The sequence below is a fragment of the Peromyscus californicus genome, unplaced genomic scaffold, assembly GCF_007827085.1.
Source record: "Peromyscus californicus insignis strain IS unplaced genomic scaffold, ASM782708v3 Scaffold_1__1_contigs__length_55948999, whole genome shotgun sequence".
NCBI classification, from domain to species: Eukaryota; Metazoa; Chordata; class Mammalia; order Rodentia; family Cricetidae; genus Peromyscus; species Peromyscus californicus.
Genome location: NW_026294492.1, coordinates 30,359,486 through 30,383,654, shown reverse-complemented (window position 1 = coordinate 30,383,654; position 24,169 = coordinate 30,359,486). Strand labels below are relative to the sequence as shown.

The following is a 24,169-nucleotide window of genomic DNA, read 5'->3' as shown; positions in this document are numbered from 1 at the left end:
CTCTCCTCATTCTCCTGGGGAACACGGAAGTGTGGGGCAGAGCATCACTGCGGGTCACCCCTTCTACGTGTGTGTGTGTCTGCTCGGCTCCCCAACTCTTTAGACAGACCTGCCTTGACTCCCGTTCGTATGACCAGCTAACGAACCTCTCAGCCTCATTTTCCTCACTGATGCGGTGGAAATGAAAACCGGCAGTTCTCAGGCTGGGCACGCAGCTCGTTGGTAGGGTGTGCTTGTCAAGCATGCATCCATCCCTAGGTTTGAACTGCAGCCCTGCATGGATCAGGCATGGTGGCCCATGCTTGTGACCCCAGAATTTGGGAAGCAGAGGTAGGAATGTGAAGAGTTCAAGGTCATGCTTGGCTACATAGTTTGAGGCCAGCCTGGAATAGACAAGCTCCTGATAGCATAGAGAAGCTATCAGTTCCATCCAGCGATTGTTAGGAAAGGAGATGAAAACCCTGGCCACACTCTTTTAGTCTTACAGGGAGGTGTTTGACAAGGAGGATTGTGTGGAGAGTGGTCCTCGCCAGAGCACAGGGGCCTTTGCAGAGGTTCACACTGCCGGTGTCTGCAGGGAACACTCAGGCACAGTGTTCCCTGAACACCTCCCATCCTAGGAGATTTTTGTGATACGCTTTATGATTTTCTAGCCCGAGTTATCGTGAGCTGTGTGGTTTGTGTTTTACAGGAAAACTCATCCCAAGACATCAGTCTATCTTTAAAAGTAACCAGTTTTTCCGTGGCATCAGCATCCCTGAACCAGAAGACATGGTAAACGGCTCGGGGCTGGATTGTTTATTGTTTGTATTGTTTCTGTAAGCAGATGCGTGTTCCACACGTGTGCTTTGGGGCTGCTGTGTTCCGCACGAAACACTGATGCAGAATCGAAGTGAGTCCGTTTAAAATGCATAAGCCACGCACAGTGGGGCACAACGAAATTCCTAACTATTGGAGATGCTTCGTCATTTGAGCTCAAGAGCTCGAGGCCAGCCAGCCTGGGCAGTTCTGAGGCCCTGACTCAAAAACCAGTTATAAAAATCCAGGCATCGTAGCATGGCTATAATCCCAACACTCAGGTCGATTAACACAAGTTTGATGCCATATGTCAAATTCTGGAACAAGGCAGCCAGAGCTATATAGTAAATCTCTCTCTCTCTCTCTCTCTCTCTCTCTCTCTCTCTCTCTCTCTCTCACACACACACACACACACACACACACACACACACACACACACACACACACACAGAACAGGGACAGAGAGATGCTCAGAGGCTAAGAGCGCTTGCTATATAAACAATGAGCGCCCAGCACCCGTGCAAAAAGGGGGGTGTGGTTGTGCCCACACACCCACAGTGCCAGCAGTGGGAACAGGGGACACTGGGACACTGGGGCTTGCTGACTGCTGGCCCGACTTGAAAACAGCTCCAGGTTCAGTGATAGACTCTAACTCAAGGAAGTAAGGCATACAATAGGGAAGGACACCAAGTGTCGTCCTCTGGTCTCCTCACACACTTATGTGGTTTCCACACTGGCACACGTGTGTACCTACCCACCACCACCACCACATACATACCAAATTAATAATTAATAAAGATGATAAAGGAAGCCGGGCGGCGGTGGCGCACGCCTTTAATCCCAGCACTCAGGAGGCAGAGCCAGGCGGATCTCTGTGAGTTCGAGGCCAGCCTGGGCTACAGAGTGAGTTCCAGGAAAGGTGCAAAGCTACACAAAGAAACCGTGTCTCTAAAAAAAAAAAAAAAAAAGATGATAAAGGAAAGTAACAGTTTGGCTGACCTAACTCTTCCATAATTCATGGACATTTAAATTTAAATCATGCTCAGTATCACACAACACCTTGATGTTTTTGGTCGAACACTAAAGTTAACTTTCCCTGAAATAATTATTTCCTCACAAATAAATAGTACTTCAAACAACTTTCTTTATTTTGAAGGTATGTTCTCTCTCAAGTGTTTTTTCCATCTCACAGGACAAACCTGAGAGCAATAGAAATAAATAAAAAATTAAAACATTTTCCAAGTCAGGCTCAGTGTGCCTATAATCCTAGTACCTGGGAGGCAGTAGCTGCAGGATTATGAGTTCAAGTCCAGCCTGAAACATAGAGGAGACTCTGGGCTACACACTGCCCTCCATAAAAAAATAAAATAAAAAATAAACACCTTTGTTTCAGAATTTGCGTTTCCTCCTGGAAGTTCATTCTACAAAATCTACCGTACCCTTGCAGTTCCTGATCCATGGACATGTCTGCTCCTAGTCTAGCCTGGTCTAGCTCCCTCTATCAGGTCACCTAAGCTCAGGGTCTGACCCCCCCCCCCAAACACCGTGTTGATCTTGGTGTTGTGACCCAAGCCTGTAATCCCAGCTCTGGGGAAGCAAGAGGCAGGAGGATGCCACAAGTTGAAGGTCAGCCTGGTCTACATAGTGAGTTCCGGGCCATCGTGAAGACAGAGAGAGAGAGATTCTGTCTCAGGCCACTACCAGCACAAACCATCTCCGTACTGTCTGCCCACTCATCCAGTGGAGGGAAAGAGAGAACCTTCAGGAGAGGAATGACCACATACCACCGTGCTGCAGCCAGGGACGCTCAAACATGGGAAACCCGAGAAGCCGGATGGTGCCACATGCCATGTGATTCAAGTCCATGGTGACATGTGATGCCTCCATTTACCAAAGATTTTCTTTTTATTATTATTTTTTTTATTTTTTGCTATACATAGTTTGTAAAATTATTCACAAATACAATACAAGGTTAAAGATAAAGGTTAAAAAAGAGGGCTGGACAGATGGCTCAGCAGTGAAGGCATGTGTCTCATTTGAGTGTGAGGAAGAGAGTTTGGAAGCCCCCCAGGTCCATATAAAGGCTGGCTAGTCGTGGTGGCCTGCTGATAGTTCTCACCTCAGAAAGTGATTCCTAAGCCAGCGGGCTAGAGAGACCAGCCATATTGACAAGCTCTGGGTTTGAGAGACCCTGCCTCAGCGAAAAGGTGGAGGACAGTAGGGGACGATTCTTGACCTCTCAACCTTTGCCTCCATGAGCACACACATGCACATTCACCCCACACATGCATGCACACACATGAAAAAATGGAAAAAGAAAAGGTTCACACAAGAATTACTCATGTCACATGTCTACTGTAAAGAATTAGATACAGCAAATTCACCCCTCTGCTGTCCGGTTTGAAAAGCAGAATGCTGCTATCAACTTTGCGATTTCTCCACTCTCTCCCCTCCGGGCTGTTCTGAGAAGCTTCACCTGCCATCGATTGCTCTAGTGTTTCTCAGTATGTGAGTCAGTATGTTCTCAAGAATGCTCAGAGCACCCTCGTTCACATGCCAGGCCCCAACAGCCAACTACCGCGGCAGGATCTCCGGTGGGGCGTGTTTCATATTTGAAGCGTCCCTGTTCCCTTGCCTCCCAGGATTACTAGCACCAAGAGTAATCTACTGCAAAATTAAGAAAGCAACCCTAGTTTTAGATCTCTGAACCTTCATACTGCACTACAAAATTATGTAAAAGCGTGTTTAAAAAAAAAAAACTTAAGCCGGGCGGTGGTGGCGCACGCCTTTAATCCCAGCACTCGGGAGGCAGAGCCAGGCAGATCTCTGTGAGTTCGAGGCCAGCCTGGGCTACCAAGTGAGTCCCAGGAAAGGCGCAAAGCTATACAGAGAAACCCTGTCTCGAAAAACAAAAAAACAAAAAAAAAAAACTTAAAAAGCGTCATCAAACATATTAAGGGCATTTCTCCCAAGTGTTTTGTTATACACACACTGTGGGCAGGGAGATGAATGTTTGCCTAGCATGCACGGGCTGTGAATTTAGCTCCCCAAGACTCTGAAATACACACATGCATACATGTACATATTCATTACTTTGTGGTTAGGTAACACTGAATCTCTTTGTTTTCCAGGAAACTCTTGAAGAAAAATTCTCGAATGTTCAGCCTGTGGCTTTAAATTTCATGAAGGTATGTGGGAATTAACTATAATTTCTGAACCTGGTCATTCAGCACAGAGGTGGGGGAGGGGCTGTGCGGAACACATCGCCCAAGTCGGGAATAGTCATTTTAAATGTTAGGAGGAGGAAGAGGAGGAGGAGGAGGAGGAGGAGGAGGAGGAGGAGGAGGATAAAGGCATGGGCATATGCCTGATGACCTAAGTTCAATTTCTGGAACCCACATAAAGATGGAGAGCACTAACTTCACAGTTATCCTCTGACCCCACCCCCACCCCGACATGTGTGCCCACATATACACACACATACCCTCTCACAAACAGCTTTTAAATTATTTTTTAGAATGAAATGAACCCCACGTTGGACTCTGCCGTTTGTTTCTCGAATCCCCACTTCAGACCTTTTACCGGGTTTGAAGCTGGCTGAGAGGAGTCCCTCTATGAACTTGTCCCTTTTTAACAGAAACTGTTATTTGGGGAGATGAGGACTCAGGAGCCCTCTCTCCATCAAATCAATATCAGTGCTCAAAAGAATAACCAAGTGCCCAGCAGTGGTGGTGCATACCTTTAATCCCAGCACTCGGGAGGCAGAGTCGGGCAGATCTGTGAGTTTGAGGCCAGCCTGGTCTACAGAGTGAGTTCCAGGACAGCCAGGGCTCCACAGAGAAACCCTGTCTTGAAAAAAAAAAAATTACTCAAGCAAGACATTGTTCTTGGTCTGAAGCTCCAGAGCATCTCAGATGGCAGCCTCGTCTTAGATTCTGAAAATGCTCTTTGAATAAACAACGCATTTAGGGAAGTCCATTTCCATGGATTGAAAACCCCACATAAGAATGTAAATGATTTCAGAATGAAAATGTGATGAACTTGAAAGTGTGGCAGTTAGCTGTGATTGCCAACATGATACAGCCTAGAATCACCCAGGGAAGGAAGGGGACTCGATGAGGGATTTTCTAGAGTAGGTTGGCCTATGGGCACGTCTGTGGTGGGGGATTATCTTGATTAAATTAGCTGAGGTGGGAAAACCTGCCCACCGTGGGTGGAACCATCCCCTGGGCAGGGGATCCTGGGTTGGGTAGGAGTGGAGAAAGTGAGCTGGGCACTAGCAGGAAGCATTAATTCACTGCTTCCTGCTCATGTGGATGTAATATGACTAGCGGCTCCACGTTCCTTGATTTTCTTTTTTTATTTCTTTGATGGCACCAAAACCAATATCTAACATATAGAAGATATTTATTACCTATCATTGAAATAAACTGAATAGATGAATGTTATTTATTAATAAACCCACATGGTGATTTTCAGTTCACCAGAGGCTGTTGATTGGTTGATTGTGTTTGCTTAGTCTTTCCATTTTTGATCTGATCTTTACGGTGTGTGTGTGTGTGTGTGTGTGTGTGTGTGTGTGTGTGTGTGTGTGTGTGTGTGTGTGTACATGCTGCAACACATATGTGGGGGTCACAGGACAACTTGTGGAAGTTGGTTCTTTCTCCTGCTGTGTGGGTCCCTGAGATAGACCCCTGTCAATCTTAGCAGCAAGCACCTTTACCCTCTGAGCCATCTCACTCCCCCCCCCCAAAACATAAGACAAGCTAAGGTATCGTGTAGCCCAGGCTGGCCTCAAACCTCCACCTCCCCCTTCGGCAGGTGAGGGTAGGACCTGGAACTTGAATTTCTAACGTGTTCCTGGTGACACTCATGCCTCCAGACTGGACAAACGGCTTCCACTCACGGTGAAAAGATGTCACGGATGAGAGACAGCCCCTGATGCGCGGGGGGCCTCCCAGTCTTCTCTTAGAAGTCCCAGTGGGAGGTCAGGGAGGGGACTCCGTGGAGAAGCATTTGCTGTGTTTGGATCCCCTGAACATAAATGCCAGCGTGCGTGGCAGCCTGCCTGTGAGCCCAGCTCCCAAAAGGCAGAGAAGGGGCATTCCGTAGCCGTCTAGGTAGCTAGAGTAGCTATACTGGCCAGCTTGATGAATAAGGTGGAGAATGATCAAGAGCGACTCCCACCATCAACCTCAGGCCTCCACAGGCACACATGAGCAGGCTTATCTGCACATATATGTATGCCCCTACACATGCATGAGCACACACACATGCACACATACACACATGCATGCATACACAAGCAGTCATACACACATGCACACATGCATATACACATGCAGAACCATGCATGAACACATAGACACACATGCATGCATGCACACATGAAAGTCTGAGTGCCAAGAGCATGTCTCGCTGTGAAAGAGTTCCAAGGACTCAGCCGGGTGTGGTGGCACATGCCTGTAATCCCAGCACTTGGAAAGTGGAGACACGATCAGGAGTTTAACATCACCTTTCGTTATATTGCAAGTTCAAGGACAATTTGAGCTAAATGATACTCTCTCTCAAAAAAGAAAAAAAAGCTATAACAAACAAGGACTCAATAATTTGATGATTTATTTATTTAATTAATTTCTGGGGGGAGGTGTTCCTGGGTTTTTTTGTTTGTTTATTTGTTTTTTGGTATTTTTGGTGACAGAGGTTCACGAGGCACTGGCACAGGCTGACCTTGAACTCACGTAGTCGAGGATGATCTTGAACTCTGATCCTCTCGCCTTCTGAGTGCTAAGGTTACAGGCACCCGGTTCCAGCGCTCAGCGAGCTCCCTGCCGCCGGCGTCCAGCCTGCCGCTTGCCTCCTTAGACCATTTACCCATTTATCCGTGGGAGTTTGGGGTGCCCAGTCACCACGTGAGCCCCGTCTCTGGCATCGACTTTGCTTTGTCTCCCCTCCCGAAGGGCTGTCTGAAGATGAACCCGGACGACAGGCTGACCTGCGCCCAGCTGCTGGACAGCGCCTACTTCGACTCTTTCCGAGAGGAGCAAATGAAAAGGAAAGCCCGCAGGAGGCGTCCGCAGGTACCTCGGGTGCTCACCACGTGAAGCAGTCTAGAAACACCCTGTCTCCCCCTTTTTCTCCTTTTTCAAAGCTTTTTCAAAGCTTCGGTTGCGGCTGTTCTGACTTAGTTGTTTATCTCAGTAAATATCGGTGATTGCTGGAATACACATACAACCGCAAAGGACCCAGCTTGTCGGCAGATCTCATTCTGACCACACGTTCCTATGGTTGGGCTATCAGTAGGCTTCCCAGGTCAGTCTCCAGTTGGTGGGCTCACGTGACCCTCCTGCCTCGGCCTCCCAAGTGGCCGGGAGTCGAGGTGAACAGCATCGTGCTCAGATTGCCCTTGAATCAGACACTGCATCCTTTCTGTTACATTGGCGGGATATACAGCCTGCCAGGTGGCGTACCTAAACCCTCACAACGGTACCCTGATCACAATTGCCATTGTGAATTTTGCCATCACTGGGACAGGATCCCAACCCTTTCAGTAGCCTCTAGATCAGTGTTTCTCAACCTGTGGACTGTGACCTCTTCGGGGTCACCTAAGACCACCAGAAAACGTAATTTTTACATTATGATTCACAACAGTAGTAAAATGACAGTTATGAAGTAGCAATGAAAATAATCTTATGGTTGCGGGGCGGGGGGGGCATCACCACAACATGAGGAACTGTATGAAAGGGTCGCAGCATTAGGAAGGGTGAGAACCACCAAGACAGCCTTTTCCAGATCAAAAGGAAGAAACCGGGCTGGGGGATAGCTCAGTGATGGAGCCCTTGCCTATTAGCCAAGCTATCGATCATAAAATGGGCTAGTATGACGGAACAAGACAGCAGACTCCCGTGAGAAACATCGACGCGGCAGAAAATCTCAAAGTTAAAACAAACTTCATGATAGTAGGCTTGTCTTGAATTTTTTTCTCCTCATCAGCACCAAAAATAAATAATATGTAACATAAAAGGTACTTACTCTCATTGAAATAAACTAAATAGATGTTATTTATTAATAAACCCACTTGGTAATTTTATCAGTGGCTAATGATGGATACATTTTGTATTTGATTAATCTCCCATCTTTGATCTAATTTTTAATTGTTTATTTGCTTATTTCCATGTAAACAAAATTGCTAGGTATCCAAATTTTTATTGCACAGGTCCTCTTACTTTTCAGTACCAATTGCTTGCAAGTCAAGCTCAGCCCTTATGCTTAAATAACAAATAGATCAGGGCTTGGGGCTGAAGATGGGGCTCAGTGGTTACAAACGCCTGTTCCTCTTGCAGAGGACACTAGTTCAGTTCCCAGCACCCACACGGTGGTTCACAACCTTCTGTAACTCCAGTTCCAGGGGCTCTGATGCCCTCCTCTGACCCCCGCATGTACCAGGTAAACCTGTGGCACACATACATACATGCAGCCAAAATACTCATACACATTCAAGTAAAGTCAGTCTTTAGAATTTTAATAAAGATTAGGGCTTGTTGATGAGGCTGAGACAATGATCTGAAATACAATATGAATGTATAGGAAAAGCCCTGCTGCCTTGAGAACCTCTCACCCCACCCCATCCCACCGTTATCGTGGGAAAAGCTGCGTTATTACTCCCCTACCCCACCTCTGGGTACCCCAGTTGAATTGTTGCTTGGGAGTCTAGCCTTGAACTAGCCTTAAAAGGGTTTGGGGGTGCTCACTCTTTAAATCATAGAAGTACTGGCCTTGCCTTCAAGTGTGTCCCACCAATACCAACCAGGAACTTTACAGACTGCAGTGGTTCTCAACCTTCCTAACACTGTGACCCTTTAATACAGTTCCTCGTGTTGTGCTGGCCCCCAACCATAAGATCATTTTCGTCGCTACTTCGTAACTGTAATGTTGCTACTGTTATGAATCGTAGTGTAAATCTCTGTGTTTTCTGATGGTCTTAGGCGACCCCTGTGAAAGGGTCATTTGACTCCAAAGTGGTAGCCACCCCCCAGGTTGAAAACCACTGTTACAGAGGATTTCCAAAGGCCCACTGTCGACCAAAGAGTAAGAAACGGAAGCGCGGCAGGCAGGCGTTAGGTAATCTCGCTTACCAACATCACATTTGGTGCTGGTGGGCTTCCTTGGTAAACTGCATCCTCTCCACCCACACGTGGTGGGCCCCATAATGTACCCACTGTGAGACCTTACCCAGCCCACGCAGATCCCCAGAGAGCAAAGCAAAGAGGAGGGGAAGACAAGGACCCGAGTTCAAGGAACTTGAGCCAGGCACGCAGCTGCATCCCCAGCAGTGCATAAACGGGGGGCGGAGGGGGGGAGGGCTTGGAGGTGGGGGGACACGCTCGGTACTTGTAGTTCCAGAACTTGGGAGACAGAGGCAAGAGGGTCAGCAATCCATGGTCCACGCTCTTTGTCTTGGCTGCATAGGAAGTTTGAGCTGCTGCGACCCAGCCATAAGAAAGAAAGGAGAGAGGTGGGGGAGAGAGGGATGGGGAGTGGAAGGGTGGACAGAGGACAGACAGATGGACTGGCTGGTCATGGTCATGCATACCCATAATGCCAGTATCCAGCATTCTGTAGGTGGGGGTGGGAGACTGATGAAAGTTTAAGGCTAGCCTGGCATACACATCGAGATCCTGTTTCCCTGTCTCCAAAAAAAAGGAGTTTGGAGATTTTGAGGTTTTCCTGAGTGGTAGAGCCTTGAGTTTATTACACATTTCTCTACAATCCTAATGGAGAGGATCCCCATAAAAGACCAGCCCCGCCCCACCCCCCCAAAAAAGAGGAGAACTTTAAAAAGACAAGTGCTGGGAAACAGCAATGCCCTTTAAGACAGTGGTCACTCCTGCGTGAGGTCTGATCCCCAGAAGAGATCAGGCCACGCCTCCCCCTGAAACTCTCCCTGGGACACAGAGTTAGGAAGCTGTTCTGGCCGGGCGGTGGTGGCGCGCGCCTTTAATCCCAGCACTCGGGAGGCAGAGCCAGGCGGATCTCTGTGAGTTCGAGGCCAGCCTGGGCTACCAAGTGAGTTCCAGGAAAGGCGCAAAGCTACACAGAGAAACCCTGTCTCGAAAAACCAAAAAAAAAAAAAAAAAAAAAAAAAAAGGAAGCTGTTCTGTGCTGTGTTTTTTTTAGCCTGTAATTTATGGTCCTAACCGGGACCTGGTTCACCCACACTCTCTCGAGTGTGTTGTGCCCAACCGAATCACGTAGAGTACAACTTCCCAGCACCCCCCAAAAGCATCGAAACGCCTGATACCTCTTTGTCCTAGGGATTGCTCGGGGGACTTTGTCTGAAGGGAGCTCTGCACCCCTTTCCTGGCAGCTCTCTTTTTCTCCCTGTCTCTCACATCCTCACTCGTGAGTCTGGCGCCTTGGGCCACTCGGCCGTCCTGGCACGGCTATTTTCTTCATGAAGTCCTGTCCAGGTTCTTATTCGGAAGCTTCTCTTTCCCTTGAAGGTCCCATCGTATTTACCTCTCACACATATTGTACCATTACTGTCTAATGTCTCCCCCGCTCAACCTCAAGGTCCAATCTTGGTCTCAAGACCCTTTCTCCTAATAAACGTCACTCCTAAAGGGTTCTTTCATGTCGGCTTCCTATCCCTGATGGACTGCTGCCATTCTGTTATTCTATGTAAAAGAAAGGAAGGAAGGAAGAAGGGAGACAGGCTACTCAAGGGTCTTTTCCCTCCCGTGGCTTTGCCTCAGGAGTTCAACTGTGTACCTAGACTAGACGCTGGGTCTCTGCATGGTAAGCAACCACTTCCTTAAGACCAGTGTCAGCAGATAGAGGGAGAGGCCCCCTTTTTAAAACCATGATGCGGGCAGGATGCTGTCTCCAGGGGATTCTTGCGGAATAGCTGGTGAAAATCTTTTAAACCTGGACTGCACGCTCAGAAGCACCATATTGAAGTAGGCAATAGTACAACCACGAGAACCCTGAAAATAGCTCACAGAACCAAACTTTCCATTCAAGTATCAGAGGAGCACAATTTTTGGCAAAGGGAGCAAGAATAATTTTAAAATTGGTGAGTTTTGCCATCTTTGTGCTCTGTGTGTGTGTGTCTTCGTTATTGTTGTTTACCTTAACTCTTCTAACCCAAACGGCACCCGTAGAAACGGTTTTCAATTTGCTTTCTCATTTTTTGTCTTGTTCTGCTATCAGAATCAACTGTTGCCTCTTATACCTGGAAGCTACATCTCCCCCACACCTGATGGAAGAAAACAAGTCCTCCAGTTAAAATTTGACCATCTCCCTAACATTTAGGGAAGCTGTTCCTCCCGGTGCGCTCACTTAATATGTAGATATTTTTGTACGAGATAGGAATCCTCAGTGTTCCCAACGCGAACGAGCAGTGTGAAAATGAAGGTGCCTCCGAGAAGCGATTCGCTCTGAGGATTCTGATTCCTTTCCCTGTGGCTTCTCCACGCCAACTCCGTCTCCTAGAACAGTCTCTTTAAATACCGTAATGCCAAAATGGCACACACACACACACACACACACACACACACACACACACGGAGGAGATGCTTTCAATTCCATCAGAGTTGTACTTCTTAGACACTGCGACTCTGTGGGCTTCCACTTCGATTTAGGGGACGATTTCCATGCGTCATCTCTCTTCAGCTGACTGTATAACATCCTGAGCAGAAGCAGATCTGCTGGCTGCTGTCGACAGAGGGCACGACATTGAGCTTCCACACTGGAAGTTCTTCTCAGTGGAGCCCAGTCTTCTTTATTCTGCATTTACATTGCTGTAGCATGGTGAGTGTGAAAGGTGATCTAGGTTTACCTATTGACCCCAGGGAACACTCTGCTGTCTCTTTCTCGTGAGGCATTGATGATTCTGCTTTTACAGCGAGTTAGAAAATTCCATACACGACCTATAGCAGGCAGACTACAAGGAATCACCCACCACATGACAGTAATGTCCCTGAATCACTGGCTGCCCACTCTAAGGCTGTCCCTGGGGCACCATGCTTTCTTTTTCTTTTTCTTCTTTTTTAATCTACTGGGGGGGGGGAGGGGGGGAGGACCTTATGTGAAAGTCAAAGGCCTCACTGGAGGCCAGCCTGGTCTATATAGCAAGACCATGTCTTAACACCCACTCTCTGAAAGTTGACTGAGCCCAATCCCTGCTGCTGGACATATAAAATATGTATAATTCATACGTATGTAGAATGTCATTGTTGTCATTTGTTGAAATATCTAAAGATCTTGCTAGTAGGGGCTGGAGAGATGGCTCAGAGGTTAAGAGCACCGGCCGTTCTTCCAGAGGTCCCAAGTTCAATTCCCAGCAACCACATGGTGGCTCACAACCATCTATAATGGGACCTGATGCTCTCTTCTGGCATGTAGGCATGTGTGCAGATAGAGCACTCATACCAAAAAAATAAAATTAAATTAAATTAAAAAAAAAGAAAAGAAAAGAAATTCAAAGTCACTGTCCTTGGCTCCTTGTAGAGTTCAAGACCATGCTGGGCTAGCATTTTTCCCCCATTTTTATTGATTTATTTATTTTTCTATTATCAGCTTGATACAGTATAAATTCTTATCCTAATAGTGAAATGTTTGATTGAGGCTTAGCTGGGCTAGCATTTTCCAGGCATGGTGGTATAGGCTTGTATCAAGGGGGAGAAAGGGAGATTCCAAGTTCAAGGCCAGCCAAGGCTGCACAGTGAGGTTGTCTCCAACAAAACAAAAGCAAACTAATTAGAATTGTTAATGGCAGTCTCTGACCGTGTCTCTAAATCATTACTCTGAAGAATGCTTAGTGTTTGCTGATTGTTTTAGAATGTGTTTGTATAGAAGCCTGGCTATTTCAGATCACTTGAAACTGTAACTATTGTTAATTAGCATTTAATAATTAGCGTAACAGTAGAGTTTACTACAAAGCAGTTTTGACTGAATTATGTTAAATGCATAATATCGTGGCATTTAAAATGTTCAACTGAAGATATTTAGAAAAGCTGTATAAGGATTAAGCACTTCAGTGACTGTATATTTGTGTATTTAACTTAACTTGACTGTTCTTTAATTTATTTTAATAAAAGCCAGAAACAGTTCTGTCTCCTAATTTCTATTCAAATCAACGATCGCCTAATGCTTCATACTCAAGTCAGAAAAACAGTCACCTCTGTCTGTGAATCCCACCACGTGCTTTCTGACAGGTTGCAATGTCTGAGCAGCTGACCCAGCAAACTGATCTTGTGGGAATTTGGACAGATGGGAACCTAACCAAATCTCTTCCAGCCCAACCAGCCCCGAGAACATCTAGGCAACTTTACCAGAAGGCTGCAAGAGTCTTTCCGTTCCAATCCATCAGCACGTTTCTCCGCCCCTTTATAGTCCTGCAGAATGCAGCGTGGTCTTGTGTCTTCTCCGGTGTGAGCCTGCAGAGTGCTTGGTGTGGGCTTCCAAAGGGGAGAAGGATTCCAGACCAAACGTAGACCAAGGATCAAAGGAGAGAAAAGCAATTCCTCATGAGTGAGGTCACTGTTGGAATATGCTGCGCTTCCTTTCTCTCCAACTAATCTTTCTGCTTCCACTATCTGTGGTGTGTGTGTGAGTGTGTGTGTGTGTGTGTGTGTGTGTGTGTGTGTGTGTATGCACGTACACACCTGTGTGTGGTGCACTCACCCAGTGGGCACGCATGGCGATCAGAGGTGGGATGTATTCCTCAGTCCTTTCTCTACCTCACTCTTAAGCATTTATTTTTGTTTGTTTGTTTGTTTGTTCCATCAAGAAGTGAAGTCTCCTTCATCCCACCATCCAGGATGACTTTGTGACCTCTTGAGGCACAGACTGAACTGAGCCCTTAAAGGCCTGGCAGCTCTATTTCTTCTCTCTGAGAAGACAACCTAAAATGCCTGAGGCCCTGAGTTCAAACCCCAGCATTGAAAAAAAAAAAAGAGTATTGTATGAAACAATAAAAAAATTGTATTATATGCTTTGTAATCTAAGATGCTATATGATATATTATTCTCATCACCCTCTAAGACTTAAACATGTCTTTAGTTATACCTGTTTCTCTAATGTCTGGAGAGGGACAGGCATGCTGAGGGGTGTGTGTGTGTGTGTGTGTGTGTGTGTGTGTGTGTGTGTGGGTGTGTGTGTGTAGGTGTGTGTGTGTGTGTGTGTGTGTGTGTAGGTGTGTGTAGGTCAAAGGTCAATTTGTGAACTAGCTAGCACAAAGGGAAGGGTGAAGGAAGATTTGGGGGGAGGGGGAGAGAAGCGGTAACAGCTGGCTCACCACTGGAAACAAATCCATGCTTGTTACCTGAGTTGAAGGAGCCACGGCAGGATCTCCACAGTCCCCGCTCCTCTTCAGTGCAGGAGAGACTTTCCCAGGGTTCCCAGTCTCTGGTGGGCTCTGCTGGGTAACATCCGGGCAGCACAGGCTCTCTGCCCCTTGCTCACTACTCACAGATTGGGTGGGTTTTGCTGTCGGGCTCCGTTGTCGGTCCGTGGCCGCCGCTGCTGTTTTGTGTTGAGGTGGCCTCTCTTGTTGCCCAGCCTGGGCTTGAGCTTGCTGGGTAGACAAGGCTAGCCTGGAACTCCTGATCCTCGTGCCTCCCCCTCCACGCCCAATCCACCAGTGCTGGGATCACCACACCAGCTCTTTTGAAGTCTTTATGGCTTGAAAGTGAGCAAAACCAAAACTAATTCTGCCTACTAGATGGCTGGCCTAAAAGAGTTCAAATCAAGACAAAAGCCTCCCACATTCTGCCTTAAATATTTTATGAGACCCTACCTCAAAAAACAAAAAAGTTTAAAAATGTGCTAAAATATGCCTAAAACAAACTTTGTGTGCTTGAAATATTTCCTAATGCTAGCCTGGGCCCTGGGCCTTCTTTCCTTCCAAACAAATGCATTGGAGAACTGATCATGCTGCTAACTGCTGTGCTCTTCACTGGCTTCATGGTAGGCAATGAGCAGTTAAACGAGATGGCTTTCAGGGTCTATCCCGGTTGGGTGCATTGTGAAATGATACACACAGCTTTTTCTCAGGTCTGTTGTAGATGGAATGCAAGGTGAGGACAGAGAAGCGTGCCCTAGTCAGGGTGCATGCTCGACCAGCATCGCAGAAAGCTAGTCCCCTGTTCTCTAGCCTCTCAGCCTCCTGCAAGAGTCCCCTGCTCTTTCCTGTCTGCAGCAAAGGAGCTAAGTTCTGTAGTGTAGAATCCTGGGTGGGGTGGCTTTACACACTCACACACACACACCCACACACAAGCCCAAGCCCACACACCTACACGCCCAAACCCAGCTTTCATTTTTGAGCAAACAAAAGCTATCTAGGAGGTGTGAGGTGGTTTTTGCAGTTTGACTCTGGGCTGGGCGGCTTGCTTGGTGTTGCACACTGTTGCTTGGTGTTACACACTGTTGCTTGGTGTTGCGCACTGAAGTTCTTACACCACAGACAATGGCAGAACAGAAACAGACCCACTCGGTGCCACTCTGAAGTGGAAGAATGCCACTTCTGCCCGGTTAGGGCATACTAGGCTCTCTGATGAAGAAGAGTGTTCATGGTGGAGAGAACGGATCTTTAAGTCCAAGTTGGAACGAAGCTTGAGTTTCCCGCTTGCGATGTTCCCAGGGAATAAAGGAAGTCCTGGAATCACAGAGGCGATGGTTTCTCTGACAAATTTTTTTCCCCAAATATTTTCCCTCAGGCTCCTATCTCAAGAAATAATCAAATAAATGCTTAATACTCATTTTATGTAACCATCCTTTAATATTGTTTTGCAGCTTGATTAAGTATTTTACAAATTTGCTATGATGAGAATGTTAAAAATAGTACTGGCTTTTCTTCTCCCCAAAATAATATAATCTATTCATGGGCAATCTGGAAAATACAGATAAACCCAAATTTTAAAAAAAAGAAAAAGAAAGAAAGAAACTCGTGACCTCAGCAACTAGAGATAATAACCTGGCTGTTTAGATTCTACACATGTACATTTTAATCATTTTCTGTACACACACACACACACACACACACACACACACACACACACACACACGTGTTTCTCAGAAGTAAAATTGCCCTGGCCATAGCTTTTGTGACTGTCCCTTGTCAATTAGACATACTGTGAATATTTGCATCTTTTGATTACATGTTCATAACGGGGGCTAGGGAGGTGGCTTCATGGTAAAGAGCACTTTTTGCTCTCACAGAGGACTTGGGTTCAATTCCCAGGCACCCCATATGAAGTCTCATAACCACCCGAAACCCCATTTCCAGGGGATCCAATAGACATGCACGTGATGTGCATACATGCAGGCCTGTAAAACATTCATATACATAAAGCAAAATAAATTTAAATATTTAAATGAGTATCCATCACCTTATCCAGGCTTTCGGTTGTTGCTAGTTTTTGCTTTTACTATCGATGCTTTGGGTATCTGCATGGTAGGTCTTTGCACGCATCTACTAAACGAGATTTCCATCTGGATAAACAGCTCCAAATGGAACCGCTGGGTCAGCAAGTCTGCAGCCTGTTACTGCTTACGGTACATGTTGCCAAGACACTCCTCAGAAAGGCTTTTTTTGCAAGTTCTCTTTCCAGCCGTGGTATGAGGTAGCAGTCATTTTCCACGCTTGCAGCAGGGTCACGTGGCATTAATCTGGGAAGTCTCTGTGTTTGTGTTACTGGAGAAATGGCAATGCTCTGTTCTAGACACTTAGACCACACTGGTGACCAAGAACAAAATAAGAACTGACCATATTTTTTTTTTAAAGATTTATTTATTTATTACATATACAGTGTTCTGCCTGCATGTGTCCCTTCAGGCCAGAAGAGGGCGCCAGATCTCACTACAGATGGTTGTGAGCCACCATGTGGTTGCTGGGAATTGAACTCAGGACCTCTGGAAGAACAGCCAGTGCTCTTAACCTCTGAGCCATCTCTCCAGCACCAAGAACTGACCATATTACAAACCACCCGTTTTTGTTGTTGTTGGGTTTTGTTTTTTAATTTTTCTTTTAAGATTTATTTATTATGTATACAATATTCTGCCTGCGTGGATGCCTGCCGGCCAGAAGAGAACACCAAATCTCATTATGGATGGTTGTGAGCCACCATGTGGTTACTGGGAATTGAACTCCCGACCTCTGGAAGAGCAGCCAGTGCTCTTAACCACTGAGCCATCTCTCCAGCCCCCCCCACCACCACCACCTGTTTTCTCTCTCCATCTCTTCATGTGTATACAGATGTGCACACAGTTCCTTAATTTGCTAAAATTGCGTAAGAGGTGATGGCTAATCGTATAGATCAAGATGACTGTGTTCCGGAACAATTTACAGCAAACCATCTCATGAATTCTTTCACAGCCCTGTATCATAGTAGTGTTCTTAATATTTAGTATCCATTTGGGTTTCGTTTGCCTTTTCAGATAGGATCTCATATAGCCCAGGCTGGCCTCAAACTTGCTATGTGGCGGAGGATGACCCTGAACTTCCGCCTGTACCTTCTGAAGTGATAGAATTACTGGTGTGTGGCAGCAGCCCCAGTGTCTGGGGTGCCGGGGATCAAACCCAGGGCTTCATCCATGCTCGTAAAGCGCTATCGACTGAGCAATGGTCCTCGTTCTTTTTGTTTTAAACCCATTTGTAAGCTAGCGTACAATGTGATGGCTTCCATTGGGGCGTCCTCATACATACACACTTCCCTTTATAGTCTGTCCTCATCTGACTCCTCCCCCTCGGCCACCCTCCATGTCCCCTGACCGTGTCTTGCTGGTCTTCCTCCCCCAAATACCAACACCCCACCCCCCACCCCGGCATTCTGCTTCAATGACGTGTGCATTTCATCACCCTCTCTCTTCTCCACAGTCCCTCCGTTTTTTAAGAATTTCATCCTTGCTGTCCGTCCCTTTCTGCTTTCATGGGCGACACCCACCGGCGCTCATCCCTCCATCGACAGACATCTACGCTGATCCTATTTAACGATTATGAATAGCATGATAATAACACCGATAACAGAGTATCCAGTTTTTAAGGTTTTCATCACATTGTGTGTGTGTGTGTGTGTGTGTGTGTGTGTGTGTGTGTGTGTGTGTGTGTACACGCATCCTCAGATACCATAGCACACATGTAGAGGTCAGAAGACAAGTCACAGGACTCAGTTCTTTCCTTCTCCTGTATAGGTCTGGGAGACTGAATTCAGAGTGCTGGGATTAAAGGGGGGCGCCACCACTGCCCGGCTCATACCCATATTTTTAAAGAGCAAAATTGAGATGAGAAGTGAAGCACCTGGCCCTAGGCAGTAGAGCCGATGTGCCACACTGAGTTCATGTTTGAGTGCCTGTTCTCAGGACCCCTCTTCTAAGGTCCATCGCGAGCTTCAAGATGGATCTCTGTTCACCCTCTATTGCTGAGGAAGACCAGCTTCCCTAAAGGCAGAACATGTATTCCACAGAGGATACAGTGTGTTTAATGAAAAATGTGCTGTGTATACAAATAATTAGATAAATAAATGGGCTGGGTGGAGAGAGGAGAGGGAAGCTTTGCCATTAAGAAATTTCAAATAAAATATGTGGACCCTCTCCTCTCTAAGGGTTGGGTATCAGCCCCCTTTCCCTTTGAGGATGGGATGGGCTTAGCGACTCTCCTAACCACAGACCATGAGAATGAGGAAACAGGGACTTTAAAGTGGAGGGACCTGGAGGCTCCACTGGAGACACATCATCCAGGTGTCACCGTTGAGAAATCATGATCTCCTAATCTTCGATCTGCTGTGACAGGAGGAGGCTTGGACTCTGGTCTCAGTCCCGTAACCCGTGGCGTCAGTCTAACTGTGAGAAAAAGAGCATCAGATGAACGTAGACCGTGGGAGAGCTGCTGAACATCCAGCCAGTCTCCTCAGAACTGTCAAGAGTAGGAGCGAGGGAAATGGGTCAAAGGTTGAGAGCACGTTCGTAAGGGGGCTTGAGTTCGATTCCCGGCGCCCACAGTGGTGGGTCACAAATGCCTCGGCATCTGTAAGTACTGCATATATATATACCCAGGCACGTGCTCAGGCACATTGTCCTGCTTGGTTATTTTGTCGACTTGACACAAGCTAGAGTTATCTGGGAAGAGGATCCTCTCAGTGGAGAAAATGCCTCCATCAGATTGCCTGTATGCAAGTCTGTAGGGAATTTTCTTGATTAATAATTAACATGGGCAGATCCAGCCCACGGGAGCAACTGAGGGAATAGGAGGGTCTCACCCCTGAGCAGGTGATCCTGAGTTATACTTAAAAAGCCGCTGAGTAAGCCATGAGTGAAAAAACCATTAAACAGTATTTTTTTCCTCCATGGCTTCCGCTTCAGTTCCTGCCTCCAGGTTCCAGCCCTGACGTCCCTTAGTATGGAGTATGGCCTGAGAGTTGTAAGATGAAATAAACCCTTTCTTCCCCAAGTTGCTTTTGGTCATGGTATTTTATCACAGCAATAGAAACCTCTATCACAATAATAGACACACATAAAACAAATTAAAATTTTAAAAACCTATCAAGGTTATTGGAGCTGAGAACATAGCTCAGTGTATAAACCAGGTGTGGTGGTCCACACCTGTAATGCCGGCACTCCAGAAGCTGGAGCCAAGAGGGTCAGGAGTTCAAGGTCATCCTTGGCACCGTATTAAGTTCGAGACTAGCCTGGGTTACGGGGCGCCCTCTGTCAAGAGTAAGTGTCCTCTGAGCCAAGCAACCGCCATCTGGGAGCATTTAGCTGCACTCCCTTGGGAAAGATGGGCTTGTTGTCAGTTTACACCCCTGCCTGTAGTGTCGGAGGAGGTCAGGAGATTCTGCCTGAGTATCCAGCTGTCCTGTACCATCTGGTCCTGCTGCAGGTGGCCTGGGGGAGGGGCTCGAGGATGTAGAGGAAGATCAGAATAGTGGAGCTCCACCTAGGCAGCTGTGGGGAAGCCCGCAAGCCTGCTGCAGAAGGCTTTCGGGTGCAGCTGTTTGGGGGAGGAGCGCCCACACCCCTGTAACCTCTCACCTCGTTGGTCCCCCAGAGTGAACGATTTGTTTGTTAGGTTGCCTGTTTCAGTACGATCACTCCCATGATGAAAGAAAACAAGGGTGTAGCCTCAGTAGGTTTATTAAGACTCTCTGGACCTAACCCCGTCTCTGCCCTCCCTGACACTGTTTCCCAGCAGCCATCTGGCGCCGGCAGAAAGGAAACTCAGATGGGACACTCAAAAACGATCTCCCAGGAAAGCCTGTTCCTGGGACTCCAACTAGGATCGGCTTTATATAGTTTCTGCAGGACTGAAAGGACCCTGGTATTGGCGAGTCCATGCCTGTAACGTGTCTCTTTCTTATTAATTGTTGGCAAGCAACGGAGATGTGCTGGGGGCCAGCCGTGCTGGGGTTAAGCTCAGCGTGGAAAAGAAAAGGGCGTCCAATAAGCAGAACGTAATAACCCTGCCTGTTGTCTTGTGCTGGCCGTTTCTCCAGTATCTCCTTGGATCAAGAGCCAGACCACTTCTCTGGTTACAAAAGCCAAGTCGCCAGGACAAAGAGCACCGTAGCTGGATCATTGCAGGAATTTGCAAGAGCAAACGGCGACCTTGCATCGAGCTATGTGTATCCCGACCCATTTGAAAGAGGCCAGTCAACAGATTCTCTCAGGCTGCCAAAGCTCTCCAGCACTTTGTCATCCGCTAGGCAATTTATTTTCAATTAATAACCCCATGACCACCTATGCACATTGTTAAATATTCTACAAATCTTACACAGATATCTCAAAATTGCTAAATAAGGGATACATCAAAGGGATGGTCATAGTAGACCTCCGTATATTTATACTGAACTGTCTCAAAGAAGTAAGTATAAAAAGCCAAGGGCAGAGCAGTGTGCATAAAATGCCACCATACACATGAAAGAAAACATTGGTAGACACAGATATTAAAGTAGGTAATGATATAGATGTGGATTGTTTTCCTTTTGGTGGGATAAAAATACAACATAATGCATATTTTTCTTTTGTGTGTTTAGTGTATGTGTGTATGTGCATGTATGTATGTGGATGGGGGCCAGAGGGCAACCCTGGGTATCATCCCCAATAGTTCTTCACTTTTGAAGTGTGTGTGAGTGTGTGTGTGTGTGTGTGTGTGTGTGTGTGTGTGTGTGTAAATAGTGTTTCTTCCTGAACCCTGCACTCATGGGTTGGCTAGACTGACTGGCCTTTGACCTCCAGGGATCGGTCTGTCGTTGCCTGCTTACTCTAGACTTACAGAGCACCCATCTACACCCACGTTTTTTCTCACATGGGTGCTAGGATTCAGGTCCCTGCATGGAGGGCACTTTTCTGACCGACCCGTTTCCGCAGACTCTCACTTTCTTTTTTGATTTCATGATGTGAAGGGAGAATGTGGGAGTTCTTAAGCTCCATTGGAGATGGAATTCCCTCTCTTTTCTTCCTTTCACACGTACTGACTGTGGGGCTGGGGGTGGGGTGGCGATGGAGGCTTAAATGTAGAGGTCAGAGGACAACTCAGCAGGAGTCATTCCTCTCCATCCACAACGTGGGTTCAGAGAACAAACTGAAGTTGTCAGGCTTGGTGGTAACCGTACTGGCTGAATCTTCTTTCCCTTCTAGAAACTTCCAAAGTTTGGACTTCGTCAATCGGGTTTTTGCAAGATTATGCAGCTCAATGACTCAGAGGTCTCTGCAGCTTACAGCAGCAGATGTTCGCGTCCTGCTCCTTTCAGAGGTCAGTTGCCGTGACCTAGATGCCTCAGCTCTCCTCCAGGCTGCTGTGATCCAGGTTGCAGGTTGGGAACAGGTCTGAGTGACTTATCAGGGACTGAGGCTAAAGTGAAGGCCCCGACAGGGGATAGTCCCTTCTTGGGTCAGAGGTCACAGGGACAAAAGGCCCAGTGGAGACTTCACATTTCACAGTTAATCTATTTTCTGGTGCAAACTGAAGAGCCAAGCCCAAACCAAGGAAGCTCCTCTACACTGTAGAGTCTACAGGAAGGAGTGATTGGATGTCTTTCTTGCATCTTTGTAGGACACAGCCATCCAAAAGGCAATGCCATAAATTCGATTTCACAACCATATGAGTCGTAGTCTTAACAAAGGACTGATGAACTAGTTAGTTTTTTATCAACTTGATACAAGCTGGAGTCATCTGAGAAGAGGGAACCTCAACCCAGGTAATGCTCACGTCAGATTAGCCTATACATAAGCCTGTGGAGAATTTTCTTGCTTGACGATGGATGTGGAAGGGCCCAGCCCACGATGGGCGGTGCCATCCCTAGCCAGGATACATATGTCCTGGGGTGTATATGAAAGCAAACCAAGCAAGTCAGGAGGAACAAGCAGGACTCCATCATCTCTGCTTCAGTTCCTGCCTCAAGTGCCTGCCCCGACTACCCTTCATGGTGGGCTACAACTACAAGCTGAAATAAATTCTTTCCTCCCCAAGTTGCTTTTGGTCTTGGGGGTTATCCGAACACTAGAAAGCAGACTACAGCAATTAGAAGGGAGGCAGGGGCAGACAGTAGCGATGGCTTAAAATGAAACTTTTCAAACTTGAATTTTGGCTTACAGATAAAAACCTCCTTTAATGCCCCAACCACAGGGGACCTTTTCACTCCCTACTCACCCCATGTAGCTCTCTTCTCTTTCCTCCCCACATCCCTATCTCACCTCCTCAGTTCTTTACTCCCTCCAGTTCTTGGAATTTTTTGGGATTGGTGTTCTGGAACTTGGGCAGGAAGTGGGCGACCCGACAGAAGATTAAACATGCCTGGTTTCTGGTTCCGTTATCTTTGCTTACATAACCACCCCAAACCTGAGGGCCAAAAGCAGCAGCCATGACATTATCTCCCACAGTTCTTGGGGGTTGGAGGGGGGCTCAGCAGCATGAGTCTTTGTGCTGGCTCGTCAGACTCATGTGGCTGCCCTCAGATAGTCGGGGGCTGAGCAGCCAACATGGCATCACCCCTGTCTCTATTCAAAGATGGAGTATGGTTGATTCACTTGGGTAGTGAGTTCCCACCTCCCTCTGTGTGTGTGTGTGTGTCTGTGTGTGTGTGTGTGTGTGTGTGTGTGTGTGTGTGTGTGTAGCTGTGCACATGTGAGTGCAGGTGCTGGAAGAATCTGGAAGAGGGCGTTGGGTCCCCTGGAACTAGAGTTATAGGCAGTTGTGAACCACCTGAAGTGGGTACTGGGAACTCAACCTGGATCCTCTGTAAAAGCAGCCAGTGCTCTTCACCACTGAGCCATTCCGGCAGCCTCTGTGAATGATTTCCTACATTCTAGAGACTGGAATTAAGATGAAAGGGGAAAAGATTCATGGGCTTTAAACTTTTTTTTTCTTTTTAAGATTTATTTTTATTGTATGTGTGTGAGGGTTTCACCTGCATGAATGTACATGCACCACGTACATGCACCACGTGCATGCCTGGTGTTTGAAGAGGCCAAATCCCTTGCAAATGGAGTTACAGGGGCTTGTGAACCTCCATGCAGGTATCGGGAACCGAACCCAGGTCCTCCTCTGCAAGAGCAGCAAATTCTTTTCATCATGGAGCATCTCTCCAGCCCTCCTTGAGCATCTTATAAGCACTCCATCTTCATCCCTACATATACATTAAAGGTCCAACCACTAGTCACCACTGCATTTGGGATTAAGGTTCAACACAGGAATCCCAGGAGACAGACATCCAGACCTTGGCATCAGGAGGCCAAAGGTTTCCTGCTGTTTATCTTGAGGCCAAGTCCTTACTGGAATCCTCCAATTTGCAGAAGAGTTATCTTTGTATCGAAGAGATAAGCATTCCAAATAAACTGACATTTAAGTAACAATAAGGGGCTTTTAATAATTTAAAAGCTTAAGTCTTTTGGAAACCAAACCAGAGTTAACACCGGGTAACACAGTAACTGTCCCTTAAAAGAAACTTATACTTTGGGGGATTTTCCTTGGAAACCCATGCTCAGAAAGGGTTATACGTAGTCAGATACTTAAAAACCTCAACAATATAATCATGTCTCAAAACAAAAAACATCACAGTTCTGCACTCGGGAGGCAGAGGCAGGAGGATTTCTGTGAGTTCAAGGCCAGCCTGGTCTACAGAGCTAGTTCTAGGACAGCCAGGGTTACACAGAGAACCCTTTCTGGAAAACAAACAAAAACCCCTAGGAAACAGAATTTTCCGACACATGTTGACTATGTCTTGTTAAAGGTTTAAGAATCAATCAACTTCCATCAACTGGTAAGAATTAATTAGCTGGTCTCAGGGAAGAATTTTTTTTTTAAGTAATTTTCAACAAAACACACAATTGTTAGGCTTAAAATGATTATTGTGCTTTAATAATCTTATTCAAT

General features: G+C 46.7%; 1 protein-coding gene across 3 annotated transcripts in view; it reads left to right on the top strand.

The window, feature by feature from the left end:
- Positions 1–12,909, top strand: part of Cdkl4 (cyclin dependent kinase like 4) — a 46,561-nt gene extending 33,652 nt beyond the window's left edge. For all 3 annotated transcript variants that reach the window (XM_052746380.1, XM_052746379.1, XM_052746378.1), the window contains exons 7-10: positions 692–774; positions 3,930–3,986; positions 6,759–6,878; positions 11,011–12,909. In XM_052746380.1, coding sequence (XP_052602340.1) covers positions 692–774; positions 3,930–3,986; positions 6,759–6,878; positions 11,011–11,112 — 362 coding nt within the window. In that variant the 3' untranslated portion in view covers positions 11,113–12,909. The remainder of the gene's footprint in view (positions 1–691; positions 775–3,929; positions 3,987–6,758; positions 6,879–11,010) is intronic.
- Positions 12,910–24,169: the final 11,260 nt, after the last annotated feature.